General features: G+C 47.8%; 1 protein-coding gene across 3 annotated transcripts in view; it reads right to left on the reverse strand.

Annotated features, from left to right (window-relative positions):
• Nucleotides 1-24,122, reverse strand: part of RUNX1 (RUNX family transcription factor 1) — a 251,033-nt gene that overhangs the window by 49,305 nt on the left and 177,606 nt on the right. For all 3 annotated transcript variants that reach the window (XM_039228414.1, XM_039228421.1, XM_039228411.1), the window contains one exon: nucleotides 16,325-16,429. In XM_039228414.1, coding sequence (XP_039084345.1) covers nucleotides 16,325-16,429 — 105 coding nt within the window. The remainder of the gene's footprint in view (nucleotides 1-16,324; nucleotides 16,430-24,122) is intronic.

Consider the following 24,122-nt stretch of genomic DNA (forward strand, 5'->3'; position numbering starts at 1 on the left):
GGGGGGTGGGGGGTGGGGGGTTTCCCAGCAGCAGGGAGAGGGGGAGCATCTGATTTCTACCTCTCTGGTCACAAATGCCAACTGACTTTGGGGCCGTCCTCATGGAAGCGCAAGACCGAGGGGCTGTCAAAGTCTTCTAGAAAATGATTTAGCAGGGGCGCCTGGGTGGCTCAGTCGGTTAAGTGCCAGCTTTGGCTCAGGTCATGATCTCACTGTTCGTGGGTTCGAGCCCCGTGTCGGGCTCTGTGCTGACAGCTCAGAGCCTGTAGCCTGCTTTGGATTCTGTGTCTCCCTCTCTCTCTGCCCCTCCCCCACGCACGCTCTGTCTCTCAAAAATGAATAAACGTTAAAAAAATAAAAGAAAAATGGCTTAGAAGCCTGCAGATGTGCAAAAGGGCCACGGCCCCCTGGCCACTCACAGTCCCTGAGCCCTTGCTGGTCAGAAGACCAACAGTAACTAGTAGTTGTTTTTTTGACGAGCTACCAGCCCCGCCTCACGCCATCCAGAGAGAAAGCTTCCAGCTTGTCTGGGGGATGGTGACCTCACTGAGCTTTTATCCATGGCTGTCACCCCCAGCTGAGAAGCAGCGTCTGTCTAGGGGAGTTAAGTCTTCTCCCGCCAGTCACCTGAACAGGCAAGGGGCTATTTGCTGAGAATTCCCAACAAGCCACGACGTGGCAATGACAACACTATTCCCATGCCTTGCCAGGTGACGTTGGGAGGGAAAGTTCAATGGACTCCAAGACACAAATGCCCCCCCATTTGCTGACCGCCTGTGAGCGACTTACGGAATGAAGGACCAGAAGGCCATCACTACTTCCCTAGCAATTGTGGGCCACCTTCTCCCAGCAAAGCCTTTCCAGATCTGAAAGGCACAGCCTTTTCCCTCTCTCTGTCTTTACCTTGGGGCTCGGCCTCCAGAAGGCGGGCTTGGTGGGTCCCCGCTTCTCAACTCCGCTCTGCTCCCAATGCAATAGGGGACCTGCCTTTTCAACGACTGGTTTTGAACCTCCTCTCCTTTAACCCTCTAAACAGTCCCTCTTCTGTGTGAATACTCCGGTGTGTGACGGCATAACCTCAGCTCAAGGCAAAGCACTCATCAACTCCCGCAGATTCTGCTGAGTCTCCCCACAGCCTGAGGGGCGCCCCCCCAAACAACTGCCCTGCCTCTTCCCCACCCCCAGCTCTTTATTTTTTTGAACCACTTCTGCTTCCTTCATTTTCTTTGCAGCTGCAGCAGAGAGATATAGTAAAGCTACTGTAAAGGGTTTTGAAAGCAGGGCCTCTGAGAGCTTTCCAAACTCCATACAAGCCGGTTATTCTCTGGCTTGTTTTCTTTGGCTTCAGGTTAGTAACACAGAATGAGTCAAACAGTATTAACTTTCAATAGGGAAGTGGTGTGGTCAACCAAAGCTGTTTGCGGCTAGATTGTGCAGATAGGTAGGGCAGGTAATGAAGAACAGCCCATAATGCTGCGAGGAGGTGAAGGAGGGAGGCAGGCCTCGCTCAGAAGCATCTAACAATTAAGTCGACAGAACTCAAACCATCTTTTCTCGCTGGCTGAGGAATGAACACGAGGGTCTCTGACCGGCCCGCTTCAGGAAGCTGGCCATGTTGGGACTCTGTGGTTTGCACAATTGAGCACTTTGTGGGTATAAGGATGTCTTTTTTATTTTTTATTTTTATTTTTTTTGTTTTTCTCCCTTTTCTTTTCTTAAATGATGCCAGAGCCATGGGAAATCTAGTTAGGGTGATTTCCCCTCCGTGGGGCACATCACTCTGGAGTGGACCCTTATTCGTTTCTTTCCCCGGCTTGGGGAGCGATCGATGCCCCCTCCCTTCCCCTAGCTCCCAGTCCCGGGTCACCTCCCCAGGGTGGTGGGCTGGGGGCAGGGGGCCGGGCTCCCCTTCCCCAGCTTGGAAGACCATGCCTTGGAAATGTACCTGATCCTAACAGACATCAAGTCGGATTCCAAGAAGCCGACGAGGACCTCAAAGTCATCAGGTCCTCTCTCTCTTGTTCTGCTGATCAGGAAACTGAGGCTGTGAGAGGGGAAAGCGGGGCGTGGCAGAGCCAGCCGGGGCCAGAAGCCGCCTCTCCCAGGCCGGCGGTCTTTTCCACCAGGCGGCCACTCCCTTGCCCAGGGCTCAGGATTCCTTTTCCAGTTCAGCAGAGCAGCTCCTAGAAGGGCCCAGCCCTGGAGACTCAAATTTCAGCAGTTTCCAGTTCTTTCTGCCTGCCTATTTATTTTGAGACTGGCTGAATCACCCAAGGAAGAGAACAGGTTTCTCCCAACCTGGTCCTGGCAGCCAGTCAGTGAAGGAACAGGACAGAGGGCCGGCCTCCGGAGCCTTGGAAGATTCTCACCCCTGGGCTGCTGCGGATTTGACTCCTTCTGGGAACCTGGCAGGGAGGCTCGTTGGTGTAATATTTCACCTCCCTGAAATCTAATCCGGAAATCTCAGGCAAGCAGCATATGTAAAAAGCCATAGGCTAAAAAAACCACAAAAAACAAAAAACCAAGGACTGCACCAGCTGCACGGCGACCTGACGGAGCTCTTCCCAAGCCTTTCACTGAGAGAAACTGGAATTCCAGAACCGTACAGGAAAAATGGCCTTTGGTTCCGGAAAGGAAACGTATCTTAAAAGAAAACGCAGCTCTTTGAACTGTTAGGGTTGCTTCTTTTAGTTTCCAGTGTTTTTCAAGGGCACGTAGTAGTAGGTAAAGAAAAGAGGAGGATATTCTAATAGCAAAAAGTAAAATCCCCAACAGTCTGGTTGACGGGGGGGGGGGGGGGGGCGCTGATTTGAATGTCTCTATTCCTTTTCTACACTTTTCTTCCCCTCAATTTGGAAAGACCTGCTGAAATAAAATCTACCCTCAAAAAACCAATAATTATTTTATTTAAGGCCCCTAAGATTGTTGTATAATAGACATAAAACAATAATACATTTTTTATCATATTTTTCTATTATTGCACTACAACCTGTTAGATTTCTATTATCTAGTTTGTAAGCCTGTTTACCAAGCTCCTTGACAGATATTATCTCAATTCTCGATTCATCGAAAACAGCGCTAGGCAGTACACAGCGCATATGATTATTCCTATCTTATAGATGACCCTGTGGAAGCTTCTAGATGTTAAGAGACTTGGCAGGCACACAGCAGCGTGAGTGCTAACGTTCAGTTAAGAAACAAGTACATTTTTTAAAATGTTTTTTATTTATTTCTAGGAGAGAGAGAGAGAAAGAGAGACAGCGTGAGCAGGGGAGGGTCAGAGAGAGAGGGAGTCACAGACTGAAACAGGCTCCAGGCTCTGAGCTGGCAGTCAGCACAGAGCCCGACGCAGGGCTCGAACCCACGAACCGTGAGATCATGACCTAAGCGAAAGTCGGACGCTTAACCGACTAAGCCACCCAGGCGCCCCAAAACAAGTACATTTTGATAAAATCTCTATTTGGAAAAGGACCACCTCTCTCCAGGGCAATCCAGTTAACAGGATTTTGCTCCAGTGAGGAATAAATTGTTGAAATCAGTTTGGTATTTGGAATGAATAACAGAGTGGAAGGAAGAAGAGGAAAAAATAAAAGCCCTTATTGTATTGTTATGCTGGGGACCCAATCTGCCAGAGTTTAAAAAAAATAACTTGGCAACGGGGCGCCTGGGTGGCTCAGTTGGTTAAGCATCTGACTTCGGCTCAGGTCAGGATCTCACAGCTCATGAGATCAAGCCCCGTGTAGGGCTCTGTGCTGACAGCTCGGAGCCTGGAGCCTGCTTTGGATTCTGTGTCTCCCATTCTCTCTGCCCCTCCTCAGCTCACACTCTTTCTCTCTCAAAAAAAAAGAATAAACATTAAAAAAAAGAAAATTTAAAAATAAAAACTGACTTGGCAATGGCCAATATTTGGTCCCCACTTGGGCATAATTCCAGTAGTTTTCCTTGATAAGGGCTAAGGGATGAGGGAAAGGGATGAGGGTAAGGGCTAAGGGATGTGTCCAGGGCATGTGCTAATATTTAAGGAGCTCCTCTGTGCCAGGCGGTGCTGCCATCAATTTGCACAAGGCCTCCCCCTCATAGGGCTATCACCCTCCTGGCTTTACACCTGAGGAGGCTCAGCTTGGGGAGGCTAATCTGATCACAGAGGAGAGGCGAGGCTGAATGAAGCAGCCAACTCTCTAGTTGCCATCCACCACTCTAACCTGCTTCTCAGCCTCCCTCCTTTCGTCTTCATCCCTCGCCCGGCAAGGCAGGTGTCCCTAGCCCATTCTACAGATGGGGAAACTGACACACCGCTAGTCAGTGGCAGGCATCACTCCTGAAGCCAGGCTGGCCCAGCTGCTCCAAATGCCTCTCTCACTCCCTCTGGCTCAGAGCTCTCTGCGTCGTTTCTGAAACCCGGGGCTAAACCCTGTTGGTAATGCTAGAGACGAACAAAAAAATGTGATCATGGGGCGCCCGGGTGGCTCAGTCGGTTGAGTGTCCGACTTCGGCTCAGGTCATGATCTCACGGTTCGTGGGTTCGAGCCCTGCATCGGGCTCTGTGCTGACAGCTCAGAGCCTGGAGCCTGTTTCAGGTTCTATGCCTCCCTCTCTCTCTGATCCTCCCCTGCTCATGCTGTCTCTATCTCTCTCTCAAAAATAATAATAATAAAAAAAAGATGTGATCGTGTGCAGTTCTCTTTAGCTCTTTAAAATGAATGAATTGGAGGGGCGCCTTGGTGGCTTAGTCGGGTAAGCGTCCGACTTTTGCTTAGGTCATGATCTCGCGGTTCGTGGGTTCGAGCCCCGCGTCAGGCTCTGTGCTGACTGCCAGCTCAGAGCCTGGAGCCTATTTCAGAGTCTGTATCTCCCTCTCTCTCTGACCCTCCCCTGCTCACGCTGTCTCTCTCTCTCTCTCCTAGAAATAAATAAAAATATTTAAAATAAAATAAAATGAATGAATTGGAAATATCACAAAACCACTTCAAAGCTAAGTAAAAATAAGGTGATTCCGGGAACAAACCCAAAAGGGGCCATAAATGCAGACAGTCCTTAAGAATTCACTTATTTCAAAATATTTACTTTTTATCTCAAATGACCAGGAGACTGACCTCGAGGCCGTGGTGAACGAAAACAAAAACAAAACCAACCAAACACATAGATCAAGTGTTCGACATTTCAGTATATGAAAGAATACTGAAAGACTTCCATAATGGTCTCAGCTTTACTGAATATTGGCTTTAATGGAACCTGAGTATATGTAGATCATGGAAGTAGCAAACTAATTACTGCCATTAACTTACTTCATAGGGGTTTAGGGAGTTGGCAGATTAATTCAGTTGTGTTTCTTTAAAAAAAAAAAAAAAAAGAAAAGAAAAGAAAAGAGGGGCACCTGGGTGGCTCAGTTGGTTAAGTGTCCAACTTTAGCTCAAGTAATGATCTCATGGTCTGTGGGTTCGAGCCCTGCATCAGGTTCTGTGCTGACAGCTCAGAGTCTGGAGGCTGCTTCTGATTCTGTATCTCCCTCTCTCTCTGCCTCTCCCCAGTTTGCACTCCCATCTCTCTCTCTCTCAAATATAAATAACCATAAAAAAAAAAAAAAGAGGGGCACCTGGGTGGCTCAGTTGGTTAAGCAACCGACTTTGGCTCAGGTCATGATCTCACAACTCAAAGCCTGTGAGTTCAAGCCCCGCATTGGGCTCTGTGCTGATGGCTCAGAGCCTAGAGCCTGCTTCTGAGTCTGTGTCTCCCTCTCTCTCTCCTGCTCACGCTCTGTCTCCTTCTCTCTCAAAAATAGATAAACATTTTTAAAAAATTAAGAAAGAAAGAAAGAAAGAAAAGAAAGAAAAGGCAAACAGAAAAGAACTTTGCTTTGGGTACCTAATTTTTTTTTTAACCTTGATCTTCATCTCTAAGTATATATCCAGGATATTTGACTATTGGCTGTAGCGAACTTTACCAGTAATGCTGCACAACTTGCTTGCACATAAAACTTGATACAAAAATACCACATGGGGGGAGTCATATGATGAAAAAGGCATTTCAATTGAACCAAATATCAGTGTCTTATGTGGTATCTGATAATGACAGCTGTAATGCCCAGCAAAAGATTATACCTAATTCATCCCTTCTTTACCGTCAGCCTTTCACAGCAAAAAACCTTTAAAACAACTGAATTATCAAGGACAAGAACATTGAAAGAGCAGAACACAAAAATTGCAAGTTAGCCCAAATGACCTTAAGTATAGATCGAGGGCAAGAGGGTGGTTTTTACTTATTTAAGCTGAACTTCTGGGTTTTGTTTGGTTTGGTTTTGTGTTTGTGGTGGTGGCGGTCTAGGAGGCCCATTGGATCTAATTCTTACTTGGTGACTTCCTTGGTTACATAGCTTATAGGAAAAATCCAAGCCTTTGGGTTGGAAAACTCAAGCAGAATGTTTTGTTTATTTTCTTTCCTTTTTTTAAATAAATGTTTTATTTATTTATTTATTTATTTTTTGAGAGAGAGAGAGAGCGAGAGAGAGCATGAGCAGGGAAGGGTCAGAGAGAAAGGGGAACAGAGGACCCTAAGTGGGCTCTGTGCTGACATCAGAGAGTCGATGTGGTGCTTGAACTCACGAACTATGAGATCCTGACCTGAGCTGACGTTGGATGCTTAACTGACTGAGCCACGCAGGCACCCCTATTAGTTTGTTTTCAAAATGAAAAGTGGAAGTGGCTAGTGGATGAAAAAATCCTAAATCCATCCCAAAGTCGAGAAGCGGGTCGTGATAACACTGTGCGGCACAGCCAAACACAATCCATCCTCAGGCGCAGGTCCACATGCTGGCCTTGGCAGTGGCATTCACAGCGCAGGGGCCCACCTGTTGCTGCAGCACCCGAGGGTGCCAGCGCCCCGGCTCACATCCTCCCACAGTGCCCCTGGGAGACACTCATGAACCTTGGCTGAGCTACTCCCATCAAGCCATAGGGTAGGAGGGCCGCAAAGCACCGCACTGCGCACATACAGAAGGTTCTCCAGCTCTGTATGGTGGGAGCATCATGTCATTGAAATGTGCCACTGAATGTCTTTGGGATGAAATGAAGAAAAGTCCTACAAACAGATATCAAAAAAAAAAAAAAAAAACAAAACCAAAACCAAAAACCCAAAAACCAAAAAAACAAGTCTAGAAAGACACATTGGCTTCAAGGGTGGCTCAGCACATTTCATATGCCTGCAAAGCTTGCCTGTGGCTGGCGGGTCCAGGTACCCCAGAAGGAGAGCTGCCTTCCTCTGGGACAAGAATTCAGTTTCCCAGAGATACTGTCACACTTCGGCAGTTTTCTAGAACAGCGTGGAAGAGCCTGTCCCACAGCCCTGTCATGCCGATATTGAAAAGAGCCCACACGTTAGATCTCAGCGCCGGCTTACGATGTTACTCGGACAGGGTTTTTCCCCTGGAATTTTTCATAAAGTTCAACATTTGGGAGCAAGGCCATTTTACCCGAGAGGGACTTAGGAACAGTGCCCAGAGCATTTCAAGGGTCCATAAAAATTCCAGAAAAGAAATTTTACTGGGTCTAAATACAAAAGGAAAACTGAAAAAAAAAAAAATCAAAATTTATAAATGTTTAATTAAATGTCTTAAAAAATGCAGCATGATGGCGACTTCATGAATTTTTAAACTTAGGATTCACAATTTTTTCTTTTCTTTGGAGTTTTCTCATAGCCAAATGAGAACTCAGAGACCAAATGCAAATAATTGCTCCCTCTTCTGAACACTTACTGTGCACTCTAAATGGTCTACAGAGGCTGTCTCATCCAGCCTCCCAGCCACGTGGGGTTCATATAGCCACTGTCCTGGTTTTAGGGGGGCTTAGCCTCCCTCCCTCCCAAGCATGATCACCAGTGAGGAAATGGGGATTTCAGCCCCTGATTGTAATCGCATTGTTCATGGCAGTGACACTGGGGCTGAAGGTAATTAAACAAGTTACTCATAGCCAGATCATTTAAAAAATAAATGATTAAATGGGGCGCCTGGGTGGTTCAGTCCATTAAGCATCCTACTTCGGCTCAGGTCATGATCTCATCGTTCATGGACTCGAGCCCCGTGTCGAGCTCTGTGCTGACAGCTCAGAGCCTGGAGCCTGGAGCCTGGTTTGGATTCTGTGTCTCCCTCTCTCTGCCCCTCCCCTGCACTGCTCTGCCTCTGTCTCAAAACTAAATAAACATTAGAAAAAAATTTAAAATAAATGCTAAAAGCTCTTTCCAAAATTTATAGAAAAAAGAATGGTATCCAACATATCACACATGTGGGTGCATGTGGGTATGATCAATGCCACATAGGATGGAGTTTCCTTCCCCCAGGGAAGGAGGGGGCGGGGCAGAGACTCAGCCTCTAAGGGGCCTTGCTTGTGGGGGAATTTACAGCTCTGTTTTTCTGACAATATTTTGTTACCCCTTCCAAGTGGGAACTAATTTAGAGATTATCTCATCCCATCGCCTGGTTGGACAGAAGAGGAATGTGAGGAACAAAGTACTTAAGATAATTGCCCGAGGTCACACCCACTGGGCTGGCGGCACCAGCGTGAAACCCAGGTCCCCCCTTCAGGAGCCAGAGACCTTCCTACATGTCTTGAGATTAAGAAATGGCAGCCCAAACAGAGACAGATTTTTTTTTCCTTTTAGCACTTCATATAGTAAATTCTAACAAGGGCTGTGATCTATTCGCTTAGATCTTGACCTCACCGGGGTGACATTCAAGACAGTGTTTTGGTTTGCAATGGCCTCGATGGAAAGAAAATCCAAGGTAATGGTCTAAATTTCATTGCCTGCTTCCTCTCTCCTCTTTCCCCTCCATTAGACTGTGAAGGTCTCCAGATCTTTTCCTGGGATCCTCACTGGTACCTGGAAGGGATTCCCCCGCTTCCTTTCTATTAGATGGCAATGTAAATACCATCTAAAAAACTGTAGTGGCCTTGATATGAAATAGGGCGGGTTACCAAGAGGCCACAGTCTCCCCAGGTCTTGGTGAGCATCGAGGAGGGGTTATTTCTGCTTCCAGGGGCAGAACCATACTTCCCCCAGGATCTTTTTCTATTCCCATTCGTCTAAGGGACCCCTTTGGGCCTACACCTGAATTAAGTCCATCGAAAACTCAAGGGTCAGGAAAATCTTTATATAAAATTCTTCTTAATCTTGTTTCATACTACTAAAATAATAAGCAGAAAGATGTTCTAAAATTCATTGGAAACATTTAGGCTATTATTATTATTATATTATTAATCCTTTAAAAATTGCTGTTGCTAAGTCTTGGAGGTTCTTGGGGAGCTTAGCACGTGAGAATTATAGTACCCGAGAAGGTAACCTGGAACGTCCATCTTGGCACTGAAATGCCTCTCAGAGTGGGAAAGAGGGATATAAGTAAGTAGAACATTTCCTCTTCGGCCCTCAGCCTGTCTCTTACTTTATATCTGGGTGGGAGGGAAGAGAGCATTATTTGCTTTTTCTTTTGTGGAGCAAGATTTCATCTGGAGAAAAACTAAGGTCCAATTCTGATATTTGAAAAATCCAGAGGATTAAGTGGATCACCACCGTTCATTCCCTGGAAGAAATGCTTAAGCAATGCTGAGCAAACAAAGTGACTGTAGATGGATAATTACCATCCTGAGCTCACAGATCTCTAAAACTGCCTGGCCGTCCACTAACCGGTCGAGGGCAAATCACACAAATGTTCATCTTTCCAGAGGGCTGCACGCTGTATATATGGATTTTCAAGGAAGCTCTTTGCCAAAGGAGGTGGGGGTGGGGTCTAGAACTTGGACTGTTCAACGTGGTCATCATTTTGTAACATTAAAAAAAATTATTTTAATGTTTATTTAGTTTTGAGAGAGAGAGAGAGAGAGAGAGCAGAGAATGAGCAGGGGAGGGGCAGAGAGAGAGGGAGACACAGAATCCGAAGCAGGCTCCAGGCTCCGAGCTGTCAGCACAGAGCCCGACGCGGGGCTCAAACTCATGAACTGTAAGACCATGACCTGAGCCAAAGTCGGATGCCAACCAACTGAGCTACCCAGGGACTCTTCAGTTTGTTACATTATTCATCTTCCCTGCATGCCAACACTGGAAGTCCCTGCTTCAGGTCCCCAAGCGGACCCTGGTGACAGACACGGAACCAACCAAAGGTACCGGTGTCCATGTGGCTGTGTTCTGGGTTCTGCCCTGTGCCCCAGGCTGTACTGCATTACAACCCCATCCAAGGGAGAATGCGGGTTCCCTTCCTGTCCAATGGCTGCCAAGGCTATGAGGCTCAGCTTTCTTTAAGAAAACTGTATTTGCACCAGAGCTGTATTGATAAAATCTCCTAATAAAAAATTTCTGCAACAGAAATTTCAATACAATGAAGTGCAAGGCGCAGTTGGTGTGGTTGTTAAAAACGGACACTGGCGCCTGTGGATGGCCGTGTCTGGGCTGTTGCGTTTCAGTTCTGGCTTAACTGACGGTGTGACCTTGAGCAAGGGAAGTCTTTTCTCTCTGCTTCAGCTTCCTCATCTGTTCTTGCAAAGATTATATCCACTGACATACGGGAAGCCCTTTAAATGATGTTGGGCAAACAACTAGCACTAACTTTTAGCTATTATTATTATTTGGTATTTTTATTATTAAGAGAAAATAGTATTGAAAAATCCCTGTGCATTAGTCACAAGAGCAATCTGCAAACATTTCTGCTCATCCTATACTCTTCCAAATATATTTAGGCGCATTATCGCCACAGTGTACAGGTAAGTACCTTTCACGCGCTGCTATTTTTCCCTCGAAACATGCTCCCCATGTTGAAGGATCTTGTTTCTTCTGCCTCTCTATTTGAGATCTGCTATTTATATTCAAAATCATAGAAGGAAATATATTTGTGTGACGTGATCTCCACAGAGTCCTTAGCAAAGCAATGGACTGAGGAGGAGTTAGACCCTTCAGTGGACCTATTTTAACCACAATTCCCTATTTTAAGAAGGTCAGTCGGCAAGAAGGCTAGTGCCCCAGAAAATGGCATTTTCTGACTTAAAAAAAATTTTTTAACGTTTATTTTTGAGACAGAGAGAGACAGAGCACAAGCTGGGGAGGGGCAGAGAGAGAGGGAGACACAGAATCTGAAACAGGCTCCAGGCTCCCAGCTGTCAGCACAGAGCCCGATGCGGGACTCGAACCCCACGGACCGCGAGACCATGACCTGAGCAGAAGTAGGACGCTTAACCGACGGAGCCCCCCAGGCGCCCCCTGATGGTTTTAAGTCACGGCTCCACCTAGCTATCTGTTATCGTGAATTCCCAGCGAGCACAGCAGTTACTGGGAAGGACTCCTTTAACCTGAGGGCAGGTGTCATCCCAGAAGTGGCCAGTATTTGTTTTATTAATCTTTTCAATTTTTAATTAGGTCACTCAATGTTCCAGATGCAACAGATACCTGGCCAGACAGGTAATGGCTTGTGACATCAGAAGGACTCTCTGATCCGCACCACTGGGATCCCCACCCCCTGCCCGTCGGGTCACTTAGGGTCCCAACTGCTCACTGGCCAAAATCTCTTCCTTAGCAAAATATCTTCCTCCACATCCCTGGGCTGCCACACAAATTACTTGGTGAAATATCTACAGAGAACAGGCTTCGGTATCTCAATATTGTTATATGACGATCCATGGGCTCGAGCTAGAAGTTTTCATTAGATCCTTTCACATATACACCAAAAACAACTCTCAAATGTCCTCTTCCTGAAAAATCCCTTTGTTCTGTCTCTCACGCTTAATGAGAAGACTAGCTTTCAATACGTTAACAAGTCACAAAGTGTTGTTCTATCTACGGACTGAAAACGTAGCGTCATCGACATAACAAGCCACCCAGTGTTGCTGCATCTGCGTACCATCTACTTACTGCTGCTTGCAAGACCTGGTCCCTACAGAGAGAGTACCTGCTGGTGGTGCTCCTTCTCCAGAATAGATTTAATTTTTCATCAATTGGTAATTTCTCCGTTAGTCTGACATCAAAAAAAGTATCCCATGGATTATGGAAAAAACCAAGTTTTGACTCACTACATAGCAGGTCAGTTACCGTAAAAGAACAGGTAACCATCCGAAGTGAAAATGGTTTTCAGTTCTCTTCAGAACACACTTTGTGCTATACCTTCACCACTGAAAACCACGCAAGTGGGGTGGGAAGCACCAAGCTATCCTGCCAGCCTGGAAAACAGTCAGCTGTGACATGCTCTCTAACTCATAGTCCTTTTCTTTCTTTTTTAAAAAAATGTTTATTTATTTTGAGAGAGAGAGAGAATGCATGAGGTGGGGGAAAGGCAGGGGAAGGGCAGAGAGAGAGTGAGAGAGAGTCCCAAGCAGGTTCCACGCTGTCAGAACAGAGCCTGACATGGGGCTCGAACTCATGACCTGAGCCGAAATCAAGAGTGGGACGTTTAACTCACTGAGCCACCCAGGTGCCCCCATTGTTCTTTTCTTAATTACCTGAGTGCCAGCTTGAGTGAAATGAACTTTTCTTCTGTTTTTTTGCATGAGTGCTTCAAGTTAAAGCCTCCATGCCTGTGATGATGCACCACCATCTGCCCTTTCTAGACTATCTTACAGCTGGCGTGAACATGAGATGTCCTATAAGCCAACACCTCATTTTAAATGCGAGAGTGCGAAGCCAGGTCGGAGAGTTTGGAATAGGGGATGGACAGATGGCACAGGTGGATGGAGAGGTGAATGGACAGGACCGTGGGATTATAGGATTCCATACCAGGAGCTCCTTATTCTCTTTCTGCCTTATCAGCAACTATTTTTTTTTTTTCCAACCAAGGCAAATCATTTCATTTCTCTGGGATCTTTCCTTCTCTCTGAAGCCATGAAGCCCAGAGGCTCTCTCTCTCCAGCTCCCCCAGTCTTTGATGTCATGAAATGACAGGACTTTTCAAAATGATCTGACTTGCCAATGCCAGGGCCACTTTGCCAGAACCATCCAGAATTCATAGCACTGTGATGATAACAGGGACTTGGGAGATCATATTAATCCACGGATGTGACACTGACTTACATGCAATGACCTCTATTAACATTAGAAAGTAGCCAAGACCAGAAACCACCTAAGTGTCCATTAATAGATGAATGGATAAAAAAAAGTGATACACACACACACAGCCATATCTACACACACAATGGAATATCACTCAGCCTTAATAAGGAAGGAAATTCTGCCATTTGCAATAACATGGATGAACACTGAGGGCATTATGCTACATGAAGTAAGTCAGACAGAGAAAGACAAATACTGTATGATCTCACAGGTAACCCCCCTCTCCCCCCCCCGGCCCCGCAAAAGAAGAAGAACTCATAGAAACAGAGAACTGATCAGTGGGCTCCAGGGGCAGGGGATGGGGGTGGAGTGAGTGCAGAGAAGTGGGTAAAGATGGTCAAGGGGTACAAGCTTCCAGTTATAAGATGAACAGGTCCTGTGGATGTAACGCACAGTGTGACAACTATGCTTAACAATACTGTGTTGTATAGTTGAAAGTTGGTAGGCAAACAGATGGTAAAAGTTTTCATTGCGCACACGCATGTGCCCGCACACGCACACACACACACACACACACACAAACCATTTGAGCTGATGGATGTGTTAACTCATCTTTTGTGGTAATCCTTTTGCAATATACACATATATCAGATCATCATGTTGCAAACCTGAAACTTACACGATGCTATATGTCCATTACATCTCAATAAAGCTGAAAAAACCCCCCACAACAACTCTGTTCACTTTCTCATTAAAAACAAAACGGCTGCGAGCAGAACTTCATCAAAAAGTAGTTCCCACCTTGAATGGAGATGCTCACATAAGGAGGAAAACAGGATACTAAAATTAGCAGTGAGGGGCCCACCCTTGCTTCCTGGGTGAATAGAAAAGTCAGCAACCTCAAGTCACCCTGGGATCCTGTGCGCATTTAATTCTTCTTCTAGAAGGCCTTTGTGAAGTGTGAGACTGGGCTATAACAGCTCTCTCTAGCATGCTTCCCACCTCCCATTTAATTTTTCCTAAGACCCCAAATTCCATTTGGCAGGAAGGACGCCATAAAAATGGATGCCTCCTTGAAGCAAATCCCTTCTGTCTGTTCAAAGAGCCCTTCTCAATAATGACTGCTTTCTAAAGTCATCAAACAGCAGGAGAGCCAACTGTATATGCAGACAGGCCATTACAATAGGATATTTTCCCCCTCCGACTGCCATTCCTTAAAAAGTCAGAGCAGCCATCATTTGTTTTTCTGAAGTTCAGCCACCTGGATGGTTCTCTGAACGTTACAGGCGATATAAGCAGTGGGGCAGAAGCCCGCCCTCTTTTCTGCATGGGAGAGTAACAGCGGTGGAGGTGTATTGAGGGGTCGCCTGGCTAAGCTTCTTCCTCTAGGCAGGTCAGGAACAGTCTGAGACAAAGCTGCTGCTTCCGTTTTTAAAGACAGAGATTCTACGTCCACCTGCCTGAGCCGCTTTCCAGACTTAACTGCCCTCAGAGTCATTTTCCTTACACCTCACAACTGCCTGCCCTTCCCCCCCCCCCCCAGCTCTGGCTCTGCTCTAATCTAAGCCTGCTTCCTCTTTGGTCCTCGGTGGAGAGCCAAGGCGCCTGCTGGATGTTTCTGTTCCCTTATTCATAGGACAGGGTCACGGTGAGTCTTCAGTTTGCCACGCCTACTCAGGAAACCTACAAACTTGGGCTTGGGTCGTCACTGTGTGGTCCTGGGCCTGGGCCGGCGGGTCAGACACAGACTGGAGTTGCGGGTGCTACCAAACTCCCAGGGTTTCCTGAGTCTGGGTAGTCTCCGTGACTTCAAGAGCAAGAGCGGAGAGGCGGCAAACGAGGTCGAAACAAGAAGGGGTCACGGAGCAGGCTGACTGCACTAAGGGGATCGTGCGTGGCATGCCACAGCCGGGGGCTGCTGCTGGTGGGTGTCTCTGGGGGGGGGGGTCTTCCCTCTCTGGGGCACTGAGAAAGCAGAGGTAGCACAGGGGATGGTTCTGGTTGGTGATCGAGACACTGGCTGTGGCCAGGCCCGCAGGAAAGGCAGCCACGAGCTGGGGTGAGCACAGGGTGAGGCCTGGGGGCCACCTCACAGCCCCATCAGCACCACCGCCACCACGGGAAAGGCGTCTAGAGGACGGCCCCGCCGAGCAGCAGCCACCCAGGCGGGCAGGGAGCCTGTCCTGTGGACAGAGAACGTTTCCCGAGTCCATTCTCGGTGCCAGGCACAAAGCACTGTCTCCTGTCTCATCTCACTATTACCTCCATTTTGCAGATGAGGAAGCTGAGGTCCAGGAGGTTCCATAAGGTGCTGAAGGCTGAAGTGCCTGAACCAGACCTCCACTTGTTTGCCTCTCCCCCCTCCCAGCCCCCCAGAACCCAAATTCTTAACCAGTCCGTTTGACCACCTGACCTCCTTTGCATCTCAACCTCCAGGCATAAGTGGGAAGCCCTGGTTTTGAATCTCTCTCCCACCAGCTGAGACGGCACTCATTTTCCACCCCGGGGACCTGATACAGTTTGGCGGCATGCAGATGCTGGGCAGAACCCAGCCAACGTCCCGGGGAAGGGTGTGGTTCTGGAAAAGAGTGTTACTCTTGTGTTTACTCAAAGATAGTCATTAAGTCACCGTGAAGACATCTTTCTGCAGACTAAACAACCCCACTGCTTTTGAAAAAAGCTTTCCTCACAGGAGCTTTTTTTTTTTTTTTTTTTTTTGGTACCGTCTTTCTATATTTACTGGTTTTCCCCAGGGAATTCTCCTACCCTCCCATTCTCTATTTTAATCAATCCTGTAATAAGATTCTGATCTATGCCACAGAAAAGAAAAGGTCATTTTCATAGTTTTCATCTCTGGCCTTAACAAATGAATAAAAGGGCCAGCATGGATAGTAATCAGCTACTTGTGGTCCACTCTGACCCTCAGGCATTTTTTTTTTGGCCACCTCAGTGGCTGGTCAAATCTTCCTTTTACTGTTTCTGATCCTGTTGAACTTCACCGTGTATTAGAGGGACTAGTCCTCAGTCTCGTGCAGCCCCGAAATGCTTCCAACACACACCTGACTCAGGCTGACTTGCTTCTGCCCTCTAAGAGAATGCTTTAAAAGGAACCCAGTACTCAGAGACAAACTTTGAGGAGTGAGTGTCAACAATAAAATTCTCTTTCCCTGCCAGAGCCTCATAGTCCTCTCCGACAGAGGTTTTAGCCGCATTGGGGTAATGCCAGTCAAACCCAAGGATTCTGAGATACCTTCCCTTGTACCTCAGTGCACCAGCCCAGAGGTTTGCCAGCCCCGATGGGGGGCCCACTTACTTCGAGGTTCTCGGGGTCCATCCACTGTGATTTTGATGGCTCTGTGGTAAGTGGCAACTTGCGGTGGGTTTGTGAAGACCGTGATAGTCAGAGTGAAGCTTTTCCCTGTTAGGACACAGAAGAGAACACAGGAAATGATGAGGTGGGGGCCTGGATCTATCCACTGGGGAGCTGACCACTAATGTACGCTTTCCAGCCGTCAGACTGGGAAGGTGGTACTACTTCAGCACAAGTTGGTGGTTTGTCCAATACTCCCTTGCGTTTGGCTCCGCTTAAATTCTGGAACGCACACCTTTGGTGTCTGTCTAGATGTTAACACTTCACATAGTTACACGGCTTCCATTTAATCATCAATAAAACAACCCGGGATCAAGAGATATTCGGCTTTGTTTTCTTTCAAGTCAAGACTCCAGGGAACATGGGATCGGATTGGCTGCTATCCACTCCCCCCAGCTGATCCCCAAGGAGTAAAAGAAACTGTATCCATCTTTCCTTTTTAACATTGCTCCTCCCTTCAAGGATTGGGAAAGACAGAATTCCTGAGTTTGGGAATAGGCTCAATTAAAATTATTCTCTCCCTATTTAAAAAACACTAATTGCTGGGGCGCCTGGGTGGCTTAGTCGGTTAAGCGTCCGACTTTCGCTTAGGTCATGATCTCGCGGTTCGTGGGTTCGAGCCCCGCGTCGGGCTCTGCGCTGACTGCCAGCTCAGAGCCTGGAGCCTGTTTCAGAGTCTGTGACTCCCTCTCTCTCTGACTCTCCCCTGCTCATGCTGTCTCTCTCTCTTCCAGAAATAAATAAAAATATTAAAAAAAAAACACTAATTGCTGGTTGCCTTTAAATATTATTATTATTTTTTCAATTTTCTTAACGTTTGTTCATTTTTTGAGAGAGAGAGAGAGAGCAAGTGGGGGAGGGGCATAGAGAGAGGGAGACACAGAATCAGAAGCAGGCTCCTTGCTCTGAGCTAGCTGTCAGCACAGAGCCCGATGTGGGGCTTGAACTCATGAACCAGGAGATCATGACCTGAGCCGAAGTTGGACACTTAACTGACGGAGCCACTCAGGTGCCCCTTAATATTATTTTTAAATGCTAGATGCTATTATGGGCACTCATGGGATTGGTCAGACAAAATTTATAGTCAATAAAGTGACGTCACAATAGGTAATTGACAGACTGAGGTTCAATAAGGACTATAGACATACGATCTCCACCCAAACACTTCACATCCATGCATGGGACGCAAGCACCTTTTTAGAACCTATGTCTACCACCACAGTTTTAGTAACTTTTAAAAACTATTTTATTTTTTATTTATTTAACAAAAATTTTTTAATGTTTTATTTATTTTTGAGAGAGAGATAGAGACAGCATGAGCAGGGGAGGGTGAGAGAGAGGGGAAGATACAGAATCTGAAACAGGCTCCGGGCTCTGAGCTAGCTGTCAGCACAGAGCCTGATGTGGGGCTTGAACCCACGAACCGTGAAATCATGACCTGAGTTGAAGTCGGAAGCTCAACCGACTGAGCCACCCAGGCGCCCCTAAAATCTATTTTAAAATATACGTTTAACTTAGAATACAATGACTAACATATAAATACATAAATAATTAATAGAACATAAATATACCAACAATTAATAAGTATTAATATGCACATATATTGATCAGTTAAAACATTTCTTGGCTAGGTGGTTCAGAGGATGAATGTAGGTTTGAATTTTGGCTAGCTGACCTTTGGCAATGCCCTGGACTCCTCTGTGCCTCAGTGCCCTTTTCTGGAAAATGGGTACATATAATGATTTCCACCTTATAGAATTCGGGGGAGGTTAAATGAGTTAATAGGAGCAAAACCATTAAATGGTATCTGGAGCACGATATTCGAACGTGTGTGCATAAACGTGTGTGTGTGTGTGTGTGTGTGTGTGTGCGTTGTGCTCACATTATTTTTCTTCTCTGCTTCTCAGAGCTCCCCAGCAGGATCCTAAGGTTTGGATAAGCATGGTGTTCAGACCACCCACATCAGTGCAGTGGGTCTCAGTTTAACAGTTTCTCCTCTTAGTCACGTAGTGTGAAAAGACACCTAGAAGAAATGAAAGGCCCATCCATGCGCCTAACTGCTCCCAACCCATGTAAAACTCAAAGTTTTTCCTTCCTCACGTTAGAAAGAACAGAGTATCTTCAACTGTCATGCACATTTTCATACAAAAGAAAGCCACAAAAAAAGCTCAATGAAAACACAGGTGACCCTTGCATAATACAGGTGTTAGGGGCAGTGACCCTGCCTTGTTGAAAATCCATGTATAACCTTTGACTCCCCCAGAACTGCCAACAGCCTACTGCTGCCCTGAAGACTCACCGATTATGTGGAATAGTTGATTAACACGAATTTTGAATTTTGTATTTCATGTATTCAATGTATTGCATTCTTATCATAAAGTAAGCTAGAGAAAAGGAAATATTATTATTATTGTTATTATTATTAATGTTTATTTTGAGAAGGAGAGAGAACACAGGGGAAAGGGGGAGGGGCAGAGAGAGGGCGACAGAGGTTCTGAAGCAGGCTTCGTGCTGACAGCAGAGAGCTTGATGTGGGGCTCGAACGCACGAGCCGTGAGATCGTGACCTGAGCCCAAGTCAGATGCTTAACTGACAGCCATCTCCACGCCCCGAAAAGAAAGTATTATTAAGAAAATCATAAGGAAGAGAAAATACGTTTACAGTCTCGTACTGTATTTATCAAAAAAATCTGCATGGTTCAACCCATGTTGGTCAAGCGTCTACTGTGTAACCTTGGGCCACAGCAAGCCAGCGATTCCTAATCATTAAAAGTCCCCAGGGAACCATCCCCAAGATTTGCGTCTGTCTACAGTGAAGCCTAGGATAAGAACAACAATGACGAGTAACACTGGATGCTGAAACCGGCTTCGTCTGGCCTGGCCTTACAACCAAAGTCACGGCTGACAAGCGAGGCTGCTCTATGAGAAGGGAGGCCAGAGCACAGGGGGAGCCCAGAGCACCCGAGGCCCGGCCTCCAAATTTATCTTCCCATCAGCTGCTCTTCTCTCCTGGATCCCAGAGAAGATTCCTTTTGGGCTTTAGGGATTTGCCATCTTTAGGACATCATTCAGATATGGCCAGGTGATACCCCAGATCACTTCTCCCCGATATCTGGCTGAGGTAGGGGAGCAGCCAGGAGGGGCTGCTGGTCAGGCCCGGCGAGGAGGGCACAGCGATGGGGAGGCAGCACCCAGGTCAGCTGCCCATCTGGGAATGGGTCAAGGGAGCAAAGGCGGCTGTAGCCCAGGCAGCCTGTCCACGTGGTCCTCTGAGCCCTGTGGGCAGCCCTTCACCTTCTGTCAAGAACATACAGGGTGGGGAGGCGGCCGGGTGGCTCAGTCAGGGTTAAATGCCCGACTTTGGCTCAGGTTATGATCGCCTGGTTCGTGGGTTCGAGCCCCGCGTCAGCCTCTGTGCTGACAGCTCAGAGCCTGGAGCCTGCTTCGGATTCTGTGTCTCCCTCTCTCTCTGCCCCTCCCCTGCTTATATTCTGTCTCTCTCTTTCAAAAATAGACATTAAAAAAAAAAAAACCTACAAGAGATATGAACTGTATTAGGACTGAATCCCACAGCCAGCTATTAATCAGGACCTTCTACCCGATGAGCCCCCGCGTGTTATTTCTCACTTACTCCTTCTCTACCCCTGCTGGACTCGTCTCCTCTGAGCCCCACTCACAGCCACAGGACTTCCACTAGGGGGTCTGTCTTCCTCTAGCCCCCGGCCAGCCCGCCAAGGCTTCCTTGCTTTCCCCTCCCCCGCTCCTCGCCTCGGTGCTCCTGGCTTCAAAGTCAGGCTCCTGTTTCAGGCAGGAGCATCTGCCTCTGAAAGAAAGTGGTCTTCGCCTTCGATGGGGGGGCTGAAGGGGCTTGTGTCTGTGAAAGCCCGAGGGCAGGGATGGTGGTTGATGCCCACCGTGCGCCTCTCTCGGAGGAAGGTGGCAAAGGATGAGGGAGGCAGAGTAGGAGGGATTGAAATGAGGGGACACAAGCAATGAGTAATGACATGGCCCCAGGGACCCAGCGGGTTTGGGTGCGAGGGGGGCCAGGTGCTCTTCCTGCAAGAGGCTTAGATACATGTAACAAATGACGTGGCCTCTCTGGATCTCAGTCCCCTGGTCTGGGAAACAGGGAGCTCAAGGTTCCTGGGATACCCACAATGTCACTTTCAACTCGCTGTATCTTCTGAGGACGCAGCCCTCCCAGCGCCCACGTTCCCGTACATGTGTGCGCGTGTGCAGGCGTGCGCGTGCCCCCGTGTGCCTCCCCTAGCTCCTGCAGCATCAGCATTTCAGAATCTGTGAAAATGCTGTATTAGTTTGCTAGGGCTGCTGTAACAAATTACCACAAACCCGGTGTGGGGGTGTGGGAGACTTAAAACAACTGAAATCTATTGTCTCTTTGTTCTAGGGGCCAGGAGTCTGGTACCAAGGTGTCAGCAGGGCCCTGCTCCCTCTGAGGGCCCTGGGGCAGAATCTTTCCTTCCTTGTCCCTGCTCCCGGAGCCCGCTGGCAAGCTGTGGCTTTCCCTGGATGCCAGGTGCATCTTTCAGCTCCTGCGTCTGCTGTCACATGGCCTTCTTTCCCCTGTGTGGCTTCTGTCTCCAAATCCACTTTTCCTCATAAGGACACCAGTCATTGGAGTTAGGGCCCACCCTCACCCGAGATGACCTCACCTTACTTGATTACTTCTGCAAAACCCCTATATCTAAATAAGGTCGCGTTCCGAGGTTCCCTGTGAACACAGATTTTTAGGGAAGAGTATACAACCTAGTTCAGACACCGAACGTGTTCAGAGAGCTGGTCTTGACATTATCAGTAACAAGTTTTCTACAGGCACCTGTGCATTTTACCCGCTGAAATGGTACCATCCTGTGGCAGCACTGCTAGAATCATCCTATCTCTTTTTTAATACTTTTTAAATGTTTATTTATTGTGTTTTCTTCTTAAATAGTTAATTGTCAAGTTGGTTTCCATATAACACCCAGTGCTCATCCCCACAGGTGCCCTCCTCCAGGCTTATCCCTTTTTTTTTTTTAATGTTTTATTCATTTCTAGGAGAGAGAGAGAGACAGTGTGAGCAGGGGAGGGCCAGAGAGAGAGGGAGTCACAGACTGAAACAGGCTCCAGGCTCCGAGCTGGCAGTCAGCACAGAGCCCGATGCGGGGCTCGAACCCACGAACCGCGAGATCATGACCTAAGTGAAAGTCGGACGCTTAACCGACTAAGCCACCCAGGCGCCCCCCTTTTTTTAATGTTTATTCATTTAGAGAGACAGAGAGAGAACACGTACATGCGCACAAGCTGGGGAGGGATAGAAAGAAAGGGAGAGAGAGAATCCCAAGCAGGCTCCGCACTGTCAGCACAGAGCCTGACCTCGGGGCTTGATCTCATGAACGGTGAGATCATGACCTGAGCCGAAATCAAGAGCTAGACGCTCAACTGACTTAGCCATCCAGCCGCCCCATACGATCATCTGAATCTTGATTTCCGAAATGACGGCAAAGGAGTAGTGTTTATAATATTTGCATTTTCAGATTTGTGTAGAACTTGCAACCTTTCAAACCCTTTCCCCTATACTATTGCATTGGGTCCTCAGAATGGTCTCATGAAATAAACAAGGTAGATTTTGGGGTGCCTGGGTGGCTCAGTTGGTTGAGCCTCTGACTTCAGCTCAGGTCATGATCTCACAATTCGTGAGTTCGAGCCCCGCGTCAGGCTCTGTGCTGAGAGCTCAGAGCCTGGAGCCTGCTTTGAGTCCTGTGTCTTCCTGCCTCTCTGCCCCTCCCTTGCTCGTGCTCTGTCTCTCAAAGATAAATAAACTTTGGAAAGGAAAAAGAAAAAAAAAAAAACAAGATCGATTTTATTGTCCCTCATTAACAGGTGGCCAAGGCTCAGAGAAGTTACATAATTTGTCCCAAGTCACACAGCCTGTATACGCAGCAGAGCCCGGATCTCTCAGCTTTACACCCACTGTTCTTCACATTATCGTCAGGAGATCCCAAATCTCTACTTGCAAACTCAAACAGCAGCCCTGGGAATCCAGACTCTTGGCACACTGCCCACGCTCTACCACCGCCCAGAAAAGCGAAGACGGCCCCGGTGACTTGACTAAACCCAAGCTGTGCTCCACCGTTAACCGTAAGCCTGGGTTATAGTTCAGAAGCAGCTTCTTACTGAGCCGAATTTGGGCTCCCGGCCGAGGAGCGTTTAATGCCGTCCCCCAGGGGCAACCCCAGACTGGCCTGCTCAACCGGGAATGAAATTCAACCAAAGTGACTATTTGTGCCCTTGTTGCTCATAATTACAATTCTATCATTTTACGACCATCATTTTATGTGCAGTCCCAAGACATGTGACCATCTGTCCAGCAAGAGCTACTAGCTGGGGCCTGCTGGGCCCAGGACTGTGCTGTTCACAAAGATGGAGATTTTCGGCTGACTTTCCTCACAATGGGCTCTTGTTTGCATCACTGGGACATCTGCTTATTACCTCATAGATGGACGTAATACGTGATGACACTTCGTTCGCAGGTGTGTGTGACATTTTTCCACTCCGGGAAATCTCTGTCTTCGACTTCCCTGTGTTCTTCCAACCAGACCTGGCACCGAGCTTGATACCTGGGGCCAGTCGGCCAGTGGGCACCTGGGACCGCCGTTCGGAGCCTCAGGACCGACCACGCTCTGCCCTCCACCACCTCCAGGCCCGTCCCTGCGGAGACATGGCCCTTCTTGGCTGTCACCTGCAGCAGTAGTAGCTAGTAGCTGTCCCCCACCCTGAGGACACACGCTATTAGCTGGATCCCCTCATTACAATGACCTATGGGCCTGGTATTTGAAGTGCGTGGGTGGCGGCGTGAAAGTCGCTCAAGTGTTTTTCTCAGCAAACTGCAGCCAGACGGGTAAGTCTGAGGAGAGCGAAGAACGATGACTGGCGAAATAACAGGATCGAATGCAGGTCCGGGAGGACTTTGGTGCCGCAGAGAGAGCTGATATTCATTCTCTCGTGTGGCCTGGAGCGAGTCCTTGCCTGGAGAGGCTGGGAGGCTCCCTGCGGCCCTGGTGTCCCGCGTGGGCTGTCACGGTGGAGGGCGCAAACAAGGGGCCCACTGACACCTTCCTTCTCCCACTCACAGAGACCTAACTCAAACAGCTCTGGCCAGTGGTCGGGTTCCAGGAGGAAACTTTAGAAGCTATTTAGAAACGATTGAGAAGCTCCGGTGCTCGGGCTGAATAAGGAGGCAGGAGCTACACGACGGGACGGAAGGGTCACCTTATGCTCAAAAGTTGCAAAAGATAAGGCGCTGAGTATATAATCTGGTGGGCGTGGGAATGTGCCAAGTGCTGGTTACAGGGCGGACCCCAAAGCCAAAAATGCCTGTGTCCATATCTCCGCCACATGCTAGCTGTGTGACCTTGAGCAAGTCACTTAACCTCTCTGGGGCCTCGGCTTTGTCATCTGTAAAACAGGGGTAATACCAGTCCTTCCATCTCACAGTGTCATTATGCAAGTTCAATGAAATAAGGAGTCAGCACATGTTAGTTTAATTATTGCTAAAGACGTGAGAAAAGTGATCCCGTGAAGGCGGAGGTGTGGGCGATCCGGGGAGGAGGAGCTGGTGATGAGGCATGTCGAGGTCTGATGGAGGAGGGGGGGCTGGGCACGTGGTGCCCTCGAAGCGCCACCTGGCCCTCCCCGTTTTTCCTAGGAGTTCCAGCAAACTGAGGCAGAGCACAGAGGGCAGC

Source organism: Hyaena hyaena, unplaced genomic scaffold, assembly GCF_003009895.1.
Source record: "Hyaena hyaena isolate Hyena2069 unplaced genomic scaffold, ASM300989v1 scaffold_2, whole genome shotgun sequence".
NCBI classification, from domain to species: domain Eukaryota; kingdom Metazoa; phylum Chordata; class Mammalia; order Carnivora; family Hyaenidae; genus Hyaena; species Hyaena hyaena.